The 12508-nt window shown below is 40.0% G+C and overlaps 1 protein-coding gene across 3 annotated transcripts; it reads right to left on the bottom strand.

Moving 5' to 3' along the window:
- Window positions 1–73: 73 nt before the first annotated feature.
- Window positions 74–10777, bottom strand: srsf9 (serine and arginine rich splicing factor 9). Of its 3 annotated transcripts, none has more exons than XM_039779670.1 (5): window positions 10648–10777; window positions 2853–3029; window positions 2452–2669; window positions 1080–1252; window positions 74–990 (listed from the first exon to the last, which is right to left on the bottom strand). In XM_039779670.1, the coding sequence occupies exons 2-5, from the start codon at window positions 3008–3010 to the stop codon at window positions 763–765; spliced, it is 777 nt and encodes a 258-aa protein (XP_039635604.1). In that variant the 5' UTR covers window positions 3011–3029; window positions 10648–10777; the 3' UTR covers window positions 74–762. The 3 variants fall into 3 exon arrangements, with proteins under 3 accessions (XP_039635604.1, XP_039635603.1, XP_039635605.1); XM_039779669.1 differs by having other exon boundaries at window positions 2853–3156; window positions 10648–10766; XM_039779671.1 differs by having other exon boundaries at window positions 2853–3032; window positions 10648–10766.
- Between the last annotated feature and the right edge of the window lie 1731 nt (window positions 10778–12508).

The raw sequence follows: 12508 nt of genomic DNA, 5'->3' as shown, positions 1-12508 counted from the left end.
TATCCAAGTAATTTACTGCTTGCCTTCATTAAAATCGGACTAAAATATTTAGGACAATGAATGGAACAGCCAGTAAAAGTTTGCATTTATTGGTAAAGAAAAAAACAACAGAGATGCATACAAATTATAGTCCACCTACAGGCCACCTCGGTCAGAGGTTCACACATTAAAAATATAATCTGACAGGCGAGGCTCACAGTCAACTTGTGTCACTACTCTAAAAGGCTCACTAATTTTACATGTTTTAAATCATAGTAGGATATTGATTAGCTTCACAGGTTCTTAGATTGGCAAAAACTTCATACTTAAAGCTACAGAAATGCGACACACAATAGGGAAAATCATGTCAAGATTTAAGAAGCAGTTTGACCATAGATTGATAGCTGCAGAATTGTGTAAATAATTAGTTTTGGACAATAACCATTGCAATTCCTGTCAAGGTATGACATCATTCACAACCCACGATTTCTTTATAAAAGAAACCTCCAATTTGTTATATGATAATCAAATCCAATTACCTCACTTCAAAAAAATAATTAAAATCCTGACAACACATATGGGTGTTACAAAGAAAGAAATCTTTAAGGCCGTGGGGAGGAGCAGGGGTTGTTCAGGTGATCATGACCATGGAATGTATGTAGCAAGAAATAACAATGATCTATCCTACAAAGAGGCCTGGGGTTAAAAAAAAAAAAAAAAAAAAAAAAAGAAAGTAGAATAACAAAACATTTTCCCCAAATCCTCTATAACTGGTGGGCTATTCTACCGGTAATGACGTGGCGGGGGGCTATGGTGCTGTGGAGGGTGCCTCCTGGGGGGTGGACTATGGCGCGACATAGTATGACGGGGAGGCGACTGGTAGCGTGGAGGCGGGGATCCTCTGTTATGGTAGGGAGGTGAATAGCGACCTCTGGATCTGGAGCGGGAACGCGACCGATTCCAGTTGGGAGTGCCCCTCTCCTCATAGACGCGGATGTAAGCAGTCTCACCCTGCAAAAGGAAAAAATATATAGGCCATTTGTTGCTTTCACCATCTAGGAGGATAAGGGACAATGAATCTCATCAGCACTGGAACTCACTTGATGAGAGCGGAACTCTGTTCGATCCAGTCTGCGTAACGCGTACTCCATGTCCTCTCTACGGAGAAATTCCACCACGCCCTCTCCATCACGCTGCACATCTGCAAAACAAACATCTCCTGCCTCACGCATATGATCCTTCAGATCCTGCCAGCTCCCAGTTGGTGGTAACCCTGGAATGAGAAAAATGTGTGATATGTGAAGGGGACAAAACTTACTTTGTTGCTTTAAATTACCTGGCACTTTCAAATCATTGCAGGGACAAGTTACGTTTTTGGCCAAAGTCTAAACCCCTTGGGGTAAACAACACCTTTACTAGTAGGTATAAAAGACATTTTTATGAAGCATGAGCTTAACAACTGAAATTTAAAAGCTCACATAAAATAATTGGATGAATGTTTCAGTAAACCCCAATATGTTTAGACCAGTACCCCAGTATTGTAGTTCCAGAAATCTGCTCTAGTATGACCGGTCAAGTCAGGCAACTATATAAATCTTAGACTTTAAGGGGTTGGTCTTAGATAAGCAGTCTAATTCTACAGCTTGTATAAACATGCTTGTATAAACATGAGATAAATGTAGCATACAACAAACAATGAAATACAAAAATCACACCTACCAGTCACTATAGTTGGTGTTTGGGGTTATGCAGCCAAAATGACCGGTTTTACTGGTTTGTTTTTAAGGACTTAAGGAGCTGACTTGACCTCATCCACTTAGTCTCCTTGACTTCCAGTCCGCCATGAAAGAGAGAGAGACATATCTGCCTACGACTCATGACGTCCTCTACTAGTCCCCTTGTCCTCCAGTCCGCCATGAGGGAGAGAGACATATCTGCCTACGACTCAAGACGTCCTCTACTAGTCCCCTTGTCCTCCAGTCCGCCATGAGGAAGAGAGACATATCTGCCTACGACTCAAGACGTCCTCTACTAGTCCCCTTGTTCTCCAGTCCGCCATGAAAGAGAGAGACATATCTGCCTACGACTCATGACGTCCTAAGTCCCCTTGTCATCCGGTCCGCCAGGCGAGAGAGACATATCTGCCTACGACACATGACGTCCTCTACTAGTCCCCTTGTCCTCCAGTCCGCAATGGGAGAGAAAAATATATTTGCCTATGACTCATGACATCCTCTACTAGTCCCTTGTCCTTGGGTCCGCCATGAGGAAGAGAGACATATCTGCCTATAACTCTTACGTCCTCTACTAGTCCCCTTGTCTTCCAATCCGCCACGAGAGAGAGAGAGAGAGAGAGAGAGAAACATATCTGCCTACGACTCTTACGTCCACCATGCTACCAATCCCCTTGACCTCCAGGCTGCAGTGAAAGAGAGAAATATGCACTGGCTATGACTCATGACGTCCACCTACCAGTCACTATGACCCGGAATTCAGATCTTCGGGTTGGGGGTCCAAATCTTCCCCTAGGTCCTCCTCCTCCTCCTCCTCCTCCACGTCCTCCTCCTCCTTCACCACCACCACCTCCCATTGGACCAAATTTAGCACCAGAGGATCTAGGATACTCCACACGCAGCTTGGAGTCTCCATATCCATATCCATTTCTTCCGTAGACAGCATCATCTGCATCCCTAAGAGAAGAGAGCAAAGAACTCCTTACCAAAGTACGCTTGTTTCACTAGCGGACATAGACCTGGAAATTCCGTCTCCATCCATTCCCTGCTGCCAGTCACTGGAGATGATATTATAAAACTAAAAGGTATCCAACAAGGGGAATGAGATTGGACTTGCCAAAGACCATCCCTAAAACTCACCGTGGATCTTCAAATCGGACGAAGGCAAAAGGGATAGTGCCTCTATTGTTCTTCAATTCAATGTCACGGATTTTTCCATATTTGTAGAAGAGATCCTCAATGTCTCTCTCCTGGACATCCACAGGAAGATTCCCCACATAGATCCGGCCATCCGACATGGTGGTTGAGTAAGTAGCACTGCTGACACAGAATGGGGGCACCTGGAGACTTTAAGATCACTTCTTTCTTTCAGAAATAGCTGTGGAAGTTGTCCTTATCTTAATCCTAGTTCCAATCCGAAACTTAGTCCATCCGCCTCCAATTCCTTAATTTAGACAAAAATAAAACTCTAAACCAGGAATGCAGCCGTGATAGTAGCAAATGAGTTCAAAACACGGCACAGGCCCTCGGATCAAAGCCTGAAAACTTGAAAACAGGGTAATGAATAAGGGTGTAACGATACATCGATCTGCATGGATATATTTTTATAGAAATTAAACCCGCTTAGTTAATTTTTGCTTATTAGCGCCCCTGTGAAAGTGTTTGTTCCAAAAAAACAGTGGCAAAACTTGTTTATGGCAATATTTACGTCATTTGGACAACGCTTTACATTCTGATCCTTGCATGTTCATTTTGCACTAAAGTTCGAAATGATAGAAGGGATAGAAGATGCTGGCCATATCACCCAGCCCTCAAAAACATATAGTTAAAATTAGCTTAAAGTGCTCATATTATGCTAATTTTCATAATTGTATTTAGAGGTTATATCAGAATAGGTTTACATGGTTTAATTTTCAAAAAAAAATGTTTTTGTTGTACTGCACATTGCTGCAGCTCCTCTTTTCACCCGTGTGTGTTGAGCTCTCTGTTTTAGCTGCTGAGTGAGGCATCACACTTCTCTTCCATCTTTGTTGGGAGTTGCACATGCGCAGTAGCTAGGTAAGGACTACTACCCAGTCAGAAGCAGAGTATGAGGGCGTGCCACGCTAGCAGCTAGGCGAGCATTATAACATGCGTTGTAAAGTGACGCACGTTCGTCCCAGAAGTAAAGGCTGGACTACAACAGGGCTGTTTGGAGCAGTTTGTGAACAGTGTTTTCTGTTGGAGATGGGAAGTGCCTTTGGGTGGACTTTGGGCTTTTTCACTTTGTAAACCTATAACATGCACAAAAAATGTATATAACACAATAAAAGAAAGGAAAAAAAGCCAACAAGCATATTATGAGCACTTTAAGCATTTTCCAACGTTATAAGACTTTGTACGAACCCTGCTCATAGGTTGTCAGTTGGGTTGAGATCTGGTGACTGTAAAGGCCCTGGCAAATGATTCACGTGTTCATCATTATTATGTGCCCCATTGGCAAGCATCTGCATGTGTTCTGGTATTTGACTCATTTGTTCAGGTATTACCTTTAATGTGTCACCTGTAGGTATTTACTACCTACCAGCCTTCCAGAGAGGTACATTAAAACAAGTGCAAGCTTGCTAGTGCTATAAAAAAAAGGAGTTATATTTTGACATTTTGTACACCTCATTAAAAAAATGTATAACACAATGCAAACCTAACTAGTAGCCTTACATATTAACATAGATTTTAATCAATATACCACTGATATAATGTCCCCGACAAATTAAGATTTTAACTATAACAAATAGCTTCGTTTCAATACACTGTACAGACAACGGACTATTTATTAGTATTACGTTAATCGTGGTGAACGCACAAGGGCATTTCACTAACATTAAAAATATATATTCCCCATGTATAACGTTAAAAAAAAAACAATATTGACTTCATTGCATTTCCGGTGTTGCCCGTCGAATAGTGTTTCCCATGGTGGCGACCCGCCTCCGTGGTTAGGGATAAGGTTTGGTTCAGGTTAAGGCAGACACAACACCGGTCCTTGAAATTCGCGTAGGATAAAACAACAGTTGGTGAACCAACCAAACCGGTTAAGTTAGTTGCCTGCCAGTTGAACATTAATGTTGAGAAGTTTATGATTGATTCTATTAATACGTTAGCTACAATCTTGAGAGCTCCTGGTTAACACCGTAGTGTTAACGTTAGTTTTACGGCAGCAAACGAAGGTGGTTGCCAATTATTAACCGTAGTCTCTTAAACTGTGTTAATGCTCACACATCACTTCGGTAAAGTTAGACAGAAATTGGCAGATTCGCAAGATTCGCGGGTTTGCGGTTCAATAAATCATAAGCGAAACGTGTTACTTACACAATAGGCAGCTCTATCTAACCGTAGGAAGGTAGACAACAAGCTACAACCCGGTTTTTATCCGAAAGTACCGTCTACATATGTGAATGAATGCAATGCACCCCTGTGAGCGTTCAGCTTTCATCCGAGCGTCTAGGGACCGTCTACAAAGTGCAAAACCGAAAAGTGGATACAAAGATAAGAATTCAACAGCTTCACTGTTATTGAGCCTAGCTCTTCCAAAATCACTCTACACATCTAGGGCCTCCCTCTGAACATACTACACTGACTATTTTTTGGAAATATGGCTCAGCCTATTTTTAATGAATTTGTATTGGAAATAATTCAATACCGTCAATGCTATTGAGTCTAGCTCTTCCAAAATCACTCCACATATCTAGGGCCTCCTTACTAACATACTACACCATCGTATGTTGGGAAAGCAGGCCCAGCTTATTTTTTATATTTTTTATGGGGATAACATCCAATAGCTTCACTGTTATTGGGCCTAGTGCTTCCAAATTTACTCCACACATCTGGGGGCTCTTTACTAACATACTACACCATCTTATGTTGGTATAGCTGGCTTTGTCTATTTTTAAAGGATTTTTATTGTAGAAAAATGCAATACCTTCACTGTTATTGAGCCTAGTGCTTCCAAATTTACTCCACACATCTGGGGGCTCCTTACTAACATACTACACCATCTTATGTTGGTATAGCAGGGCCCTGTCTATTTTTAAAGGATTTTTATTGTAGAAAAATGCAATAGCTTCACTGTTATTGGGCCTATAGCTTCCAAATTTACTCCACACATCTGGGGGTCCTTACCAACATAGTACACCATCTTATGTTGGTATAGCTGGCTTTGTCTATTTTTAAAGGGTTTTTATTGGGGATAACATCCAATAGCTTCACTGTTATTGAGCCTAGTGCTTCCAAATTTACTCCACACATCTGGGGGCTCCTTACCAACATACTACACCATCTTATGTTGGTATAGCAGGCCCTGTCTATTTTTAAAGGATTTTTATTGTAGAAAAATGCAATAGCTTCACTGTTATTGGGCCTAGTGCTTCCAAATTTACTCCACACATCTGGGGGGTCCTTACCAACATAGTACACCATCGTATGTTGGTATAGCTGGCTTTGTCTATTTTTAAAGGATTTTTATTGGGGATAACATCCAATAGCTTCACTGTTATTGAGCCTAGTGCTTCCAAATTTACTCCACACATCTGGGGGGTCCTTACCAACATACTACACCATCTTATGTTGGTATAGCTGGCTTTGTCTATTTTTAAAGGATTTTTATTGGGGATAACATCCAATAGCTTCACTGTTATTGAGCCTAGTGCTTCCAAATTTACTCCACACATCTGGGGGCTCCTTACCAACATACTACACCATCTTATGTTGGTATAGCTGGCTTTGTCTATTTTTAAAGGATTTTTATTGGGGATAACATCCAATAGCTTCACTGTTATTGAGCCTAGTGCTTCCAAATTTACTCCACACATCTGGGGGCTCTTTACCAACATACTACACCATCTTATGTTGGTATAGCAGCCTCAGTCTATTTTTAAGGATTTTTATAGTTGAAAAATGCAATAGCTTCACTGTTATTGGGCCTAGTGCTTCCAAATTTACTCCACACATCTGGGGGCTCCTTACCAACATACTACACCATATTATGTTGGTATAGCAGGCTCTGTATATTTTTAAAGGATTTTTATTGTAGAAAAATGCAATAGCTTCACTGTTATTGGGCCTATAGCTTCCAAATTTACTCCACACATCTGGGGGGTCCTTACCAACATAGTACACCATCGTATGTTGGTATAGCTGGCTTTGTCTATTTTTAAAGGATTTTTATTGGGGATAACATCCAATAGCTTCACTGTTATTGAGCCTAGTGCTTCCAAATTTACTCCACACATCTGGGGGGCTCCTTACCAACATACTACACCATCTTATGTTGGTATAGCTGGCGCTGTCTATTTTTAAAGGATTTTTATTGGGGATAACATCCAATAGCTTCACTGTTATTGAGCCTAGTGCTTCCAAATTTACTCCACACATCTGGGGGCTCCTTACCAACATACTACACCATCTTATGTTGGTATAGCAGCCTCAGTCTATTTTAAAGGATTTTTATAGTTGAAAAATGCAATAGCTTCACTGTTATTGGGCCTAGTGCTTCCAAATTTACTCCACACATCTGGGGGCTCCTTACCAACATACTACACCATATTATGTTGGTATAGCAGGCTCTGTATATTTTTAAAGGATTTTTATAGTTGAAAAATGCAATAGCTTCACTGTTATTGGGCCTAGTGCTTCCAAATTTACTCCACACATCTGGGGGCTCCTTACCAACATACTACACCTTTTAGGTGTAGTATTTTAACAACCGGAATATTGAACACCCCACCCCTCAAAATCCATTGATATGTTTTGTTATGTGATAAGATGATGCCCAATAACAGTGAAGCTATTGCATTTTTCTACAATAAAAATCCTTTAAAATAGACAGGGACGCTATACCAACATAAGATGGGTAGTATTTTAAGGAGGCCCCAAATGTGTGGAGTAAATTGAAAGCACCAAGCCAATAACAGTGAAAGCGACTCTTTTCAACTATAAAAATCCTTTAAAAATAGACAAAGCTACTACCAACATAAGATGGTGTAGTATGTTTATGGAGCCCCAAGAGTATGGAGCACAAATTTGGAAGCACTAGGCCCAATAACAGTGAAGCTATTGCATTTTTCTACAATAAAAATCCTAAAATAAGACAGGGCGCTATACCAACATAAGATGGTGTATTATGTAAGAACTTAGTTTAATTCATTGGAAGCACTAGGCCCAATAACAGTGAAGCTATTGCATTTTTCTACAATAAAAATCCTTTAAATAGCAGAGACCTGCTATACCAACATAAGATGGTGTAGTATATTGGTAAAAAGCCCCAGATGTGTGGAGTAAATTTGGAAGCCTAGGCCCAACAACAGTGAGAGCTATTGCATTTTTCAACATAAAAATCCTTTAAAAATAGACAAAGCCCTATACCAACATAAGATGGTGTAGTATGTTAAAGACCCCCAGATGTGTGGAGTAACTGTGGAAGCACTAGGCCCAATAACAGTGAAGCTATTGCATTTTTTCTACAAATCCTTTAAAAAAGACTGAGGCCTACTACCAACATAAGATGGTGTAGTATTAATATAAGAGCCCCCCCCAGATGTGTGGAGTAAATTGAATGCATTAGGCTAACTGGTGAGAAGCTATTGCATTTTTCAACTATAAAAATCCTTTGAAAGAATAGAAAAGCCAGCTATACCAACATAAGATGGTGTATATGTTGGTAAGCCCCCAGATGTGTGGAGTAAATGTGGTGAAGCACTAGGCCAACAACAGTGAAGCTAATGGATGTTATCCCCAATAAAATCCTTTAAAAATAGATAAAGCCAGCTATACCAAAATAAGATGGTGTAGTATGTAAGTAAAGAGCCCCCAGATGTGTGGATAAATTTGGAAGCACTAGGCGTCAATAACAGTGAAGCTGTCCATTTTCTACAATAAAAATCCTTTAAAAACAAAAGCAAGCTATACCAACATAAGATGGTGTAGTATGTTCGTAAGAGCCTCGATATGTGTGGGAGACTTTGGAAGCACTAGGCTCAATAACAGTGAAGCTATTGCATTTTTCAACTATAAAAATCCTTTAAAATAGACAAAGCCAGCTATACCAACATAAGATGGTGTAGTATGTTAGTAAAGAGCCCCCAGATGTGTGGAGTAAATTCTAGGAAGCACAGCTCAATAACAGTGAAGCTATTGGATGTTATCCCATATAAAAATTCATAAAAATCGGCTGAGTCAGATTCTCAAAAGGTGGCGGTGTGTAGTATGTTCAGAGGGAGGCCATAAATTTTTGGAGTGATTTTGGAAGAGCTAGACTCAACAACATTGACGGTTTTGAATTGTTCCCCAATAAAAACATATTAGAAATAGGCTGAGCCAGATTTTCAAAACTTAGAGGGTGTATTATGTTCAGAGGGAGGCCATAGATGTGTGGAGTGGTTCTGGAAGAGCTAGACTCAATATCATTGACGGTATTGACATATTTCACAATAAAAATTCATTATAAATAGGCTGAGTAAGATTTTCAAAACTTAGTTGGTGTAGTATGTTCAGAGACAGGCCCTAGATGTGTGGAGTGGTTCTGGAAGAGCTAGACTCAATATCATTGACGGTATTGACATATTTCACAATAAAAATTCATTATAAATAGGCTGAGTAAGATTTTCAAAACTTAGTTGGTGTAGTATGTTCAGAGGGAGGTCATAGATGTGTGGAGTGATTTTGGAAGATCTAGACTCAATAGCATTGATGGTATTGAATTATTTCCAATACAAATTCATTAAAAATAGGCTGAGCCATATTTCCAAAAAATAGTCAGTGTAGTATGTTCAGAGGGAGGCCCTAGATGTGTAGAGTGATTTTGGAAGAGCTAGGCTCAATATCATTGATGGTATTGACATATTTCACAATAAAAATTCATTATAAATAGGCTGAGTAAGATTTTCAAAACTTAGTTGGTGTAGTATGTTCAGAGACAGGCCCTAGATGTGTGGAGTGGTTCTGGAAGAGCTAGACTCAATATCATTGACGGTATTGACATATTTCACAATAAAAATTCATTATAAATAGGCTGAGTAAGATTTTCAAAACTTAGTTGGTGTAGTATGTTCAGAGGGAGGTCATAGATGTGTGGAGTGATTTTGGAAGATCTAGACTCAATAGCATTGATGGTATTGAATTATTTCCAATACAAATTCATTAAAAATAGGCTGAGCCATATTTCCAAAAAATAGTCAGTGTAGTATGTTCAGAGGGAGGCCCTAGATGTGTAGAGTGATTTTGGAAGAGCTAGGCTCAATAACAGTGAAGCGGTTGAATTTTTATCTTTGTATCCACTTTCGGTTTTGCACTTTGTAGACGGTCCCTAGACGCTCGGATGAAAGCTGAACGCTCACAGGAATGCATTGCATTCATCCACATATGTAGACGGTACTTTCGGATAAAAGCCGGGTTGTAGCTTGTTGTCTACCTTCCTACGGTTAGATAGAGCTGCCTATTGTGTAAGTAACACGTTTCGCTTATGATTTATTGAACCGCAAACCCGCGAATCTTGCGAATCTGCCAATTTCTGTCTAACTTTACCGAAGTCGGCTAAACTACGTTATTCTGCAGCTGCCTAGCTAACTTTAGCTAGCGTCGGTTAACGTTATACGATAGGCTGACTGTCTTACAAACAGTTTTTGCAACGACGTAACTACTACATCCTTAGTAAGCGATCATATGACATAATACATTAACCGGACGGTTTGGCTTTGACATTTGTAGCTTGAAAGTTAGCCTAACGTCGTTAGCCGAGACGTGTATCTTTGTTGATAAGGTCAGCTAGACGGGCTGACGAGCGTCTGTTTCGGCTAACGCTGCAATGCACCAATATTTCTCACACTTGAAGATACAAATAACTGGTCACTACACATTAAATGCATGCAGTTAAAAGCACTTAAATTACCAAAAGGGCGATTACCTTTTAAAACAATTAAGGGCGCCTCCTTTCGTAGATTTAATGCTAACAGTTCCACACGCTGCGCTTCTTCCTTGTAAGCAACAGCAAGCAGCTAGCTGTGGCTTCTTCTAACCTACTTCGCATTTCCGGCAGACAGTAGTGAGGGTTATTGCACTGCTGCCTCCCATCGGATAGAAAAGTAACATGTTATTGGCTTTGTATCCCAACTCATAATAATGCTATACAAGTAACGTTAGGGTTTAACTCCTATCTTAGCTGTATCCAAAAACCGTTGTAAATCGTAAAAACACTCGAGACTATTGAGCATGTTGTAAAGGTGAGCCAACAGAGCAGCTGCTGAAACAGCATACTAATCACCAAAACACTGATATCCCATTTACTACCTCTGTTGGCTCCATCATGTTCTGGTTGGTTCTTTCTGGAAGTTTCAGAGATAAGGTCTCTGGTTGTGTTGCTACACAACCAGTTACAAAATACTTTCTTCATTGCCATTCTGTGACAATTGCTTTGAAAAGGAAACAAATGTGTATCATATTCATTAAAGGTCCCATGGCATGGAAATTTCACTTTATGAGGTTTTTTAACATTAATATGCGTTCCCCCAGCCTGCCTATGGTCCCCAATTGGCTTGAAATGGTGATAGGTGTAAACCGAGCCCTGGGTATCCTGCTCTGCCTTTGAGAAAATGAAAGCTCAGATGAGCCGTTCTGGAATCTTGCTTGTTATGAGGTCATAAGGAGCAAGGTTACCTCCCCTTTCTCTGCTTTGCCTGCCCAGAGAATTTGGCCCACCCATGGGAGAGAGATATCATGGCTTTCAAACGAGAAAAGTGGCAGTTGGTCAAGGCCACACCCCCACCCTCCACCTTGTCCCGCCCTCTTACTCCTCAAAAAGAAAAAAAAAAAAAAAAAAAACGGAAAAAAAGTGGGATGTTAGTGGCTGTAATTCTGCACCAAGGCTGAATTTCGGGAAAGAGACTTCAGATACAGTATTAGGAGACCACTAAGGTCTATATAAAAGCATCCAAAGAGCACCATGTCACGGGACCTTTAAGAAATACAATTAATAATGGCAGCTACTGGTAAAAACTTACAGTAATATTGTTGTCATGGTCATAGTAATTATGACATTGCTTGATATAAACAAGCCTATAGCAAAACAAGATTATCTGAAAAAAAAATCTGCATCAAAAGGGAATATCTATGCTGTCAATATGAATGTGTAAATACGCAGAAGTGTCACTTCAGTGAAAACCATGATTATCATATACAAAGGAAGAGAAGGGTAACATACTGTGCAAGTTCAAAGTGGCTGCAAATAAAAAGCCCAAACTGTTGGATAAACGGAACTACAGGGGGTGAATGGACACCTGTAAATATAACAGATCAAATCAAATTAAATAAGATAAACCTTCATTAATCCCCTGGCAGAAATTCAGGTGTCATAGCAGCAACAGCAAGAACAAAACACAGGAGAGGTAGAGTAAAGAACCAAACCAAGATAATAATAATAATAATAATATGGATATCTGAATGAGTGAACATATGTACAGTCTGTTAATACATACATGTACATACTGTATGTAGGCTACATCTACTAAATGTATTTATCCTTGTCAATAAATAAATGTGCATACAAATATTAATGAATGACTATAAGGCTATGTGCAGCAGAGTCCATGCAGCATTCAGTTGTTGCTACTGGCACAAAAGACTGGACAGAATTTGATACATATTTGAGTGAAATGTGCTAGCTATAAAAATAAAAACGTGGTCTATAGCCTATTCATTCCTTGCTTGCTTAGTAGTCAGACAGTCAGATTATTGCAACCAACCAATCCGGCTATTTATGGGGGGATATC

Source organism: Perca fluviatilis, chromosome 17, assembly GCF_010015445.1.
Source record: "Perca fluviatilis chromosome 17, GENO_Pfluv_1.0, whole genome shotgun sequence".
NCBI lineage: Eukaryota > Metazoa > Chordata > Actinopteri > Perciformes > Percidae > Perca > Perca fluviatilis.
The sequence above is the reverse complement of the archived record's forward strand: the minus strand, read 5'-3'. Positions and strand labels throughout refer to the sequence as shown.

Bases quoted from the DNA above. Each gene is read 5' to 3' on its own strand.
- srsf9 (XM_039779670.1), bottom strand. From the start codon at position 3,010: ATGTCGGATGGCCGGATCTATGTGGGGAATCTTCCTGTGGATGTCCAG. The intron at 2,670-2,852 runs GTGAGTTTTAGG...CTCTTCTCTTAG, and splicing joins GTCCGATTTGAAGATCCACG to GGATGCAGATGATGCTGTCT. The intron at 991-1,079 runs GTGAGTTCCAGT...TTCCTTTTGCAG, and splicing joins CAGAGTTCCGCTCTCATCAA to GGTGAGACTGCTTACATCCG.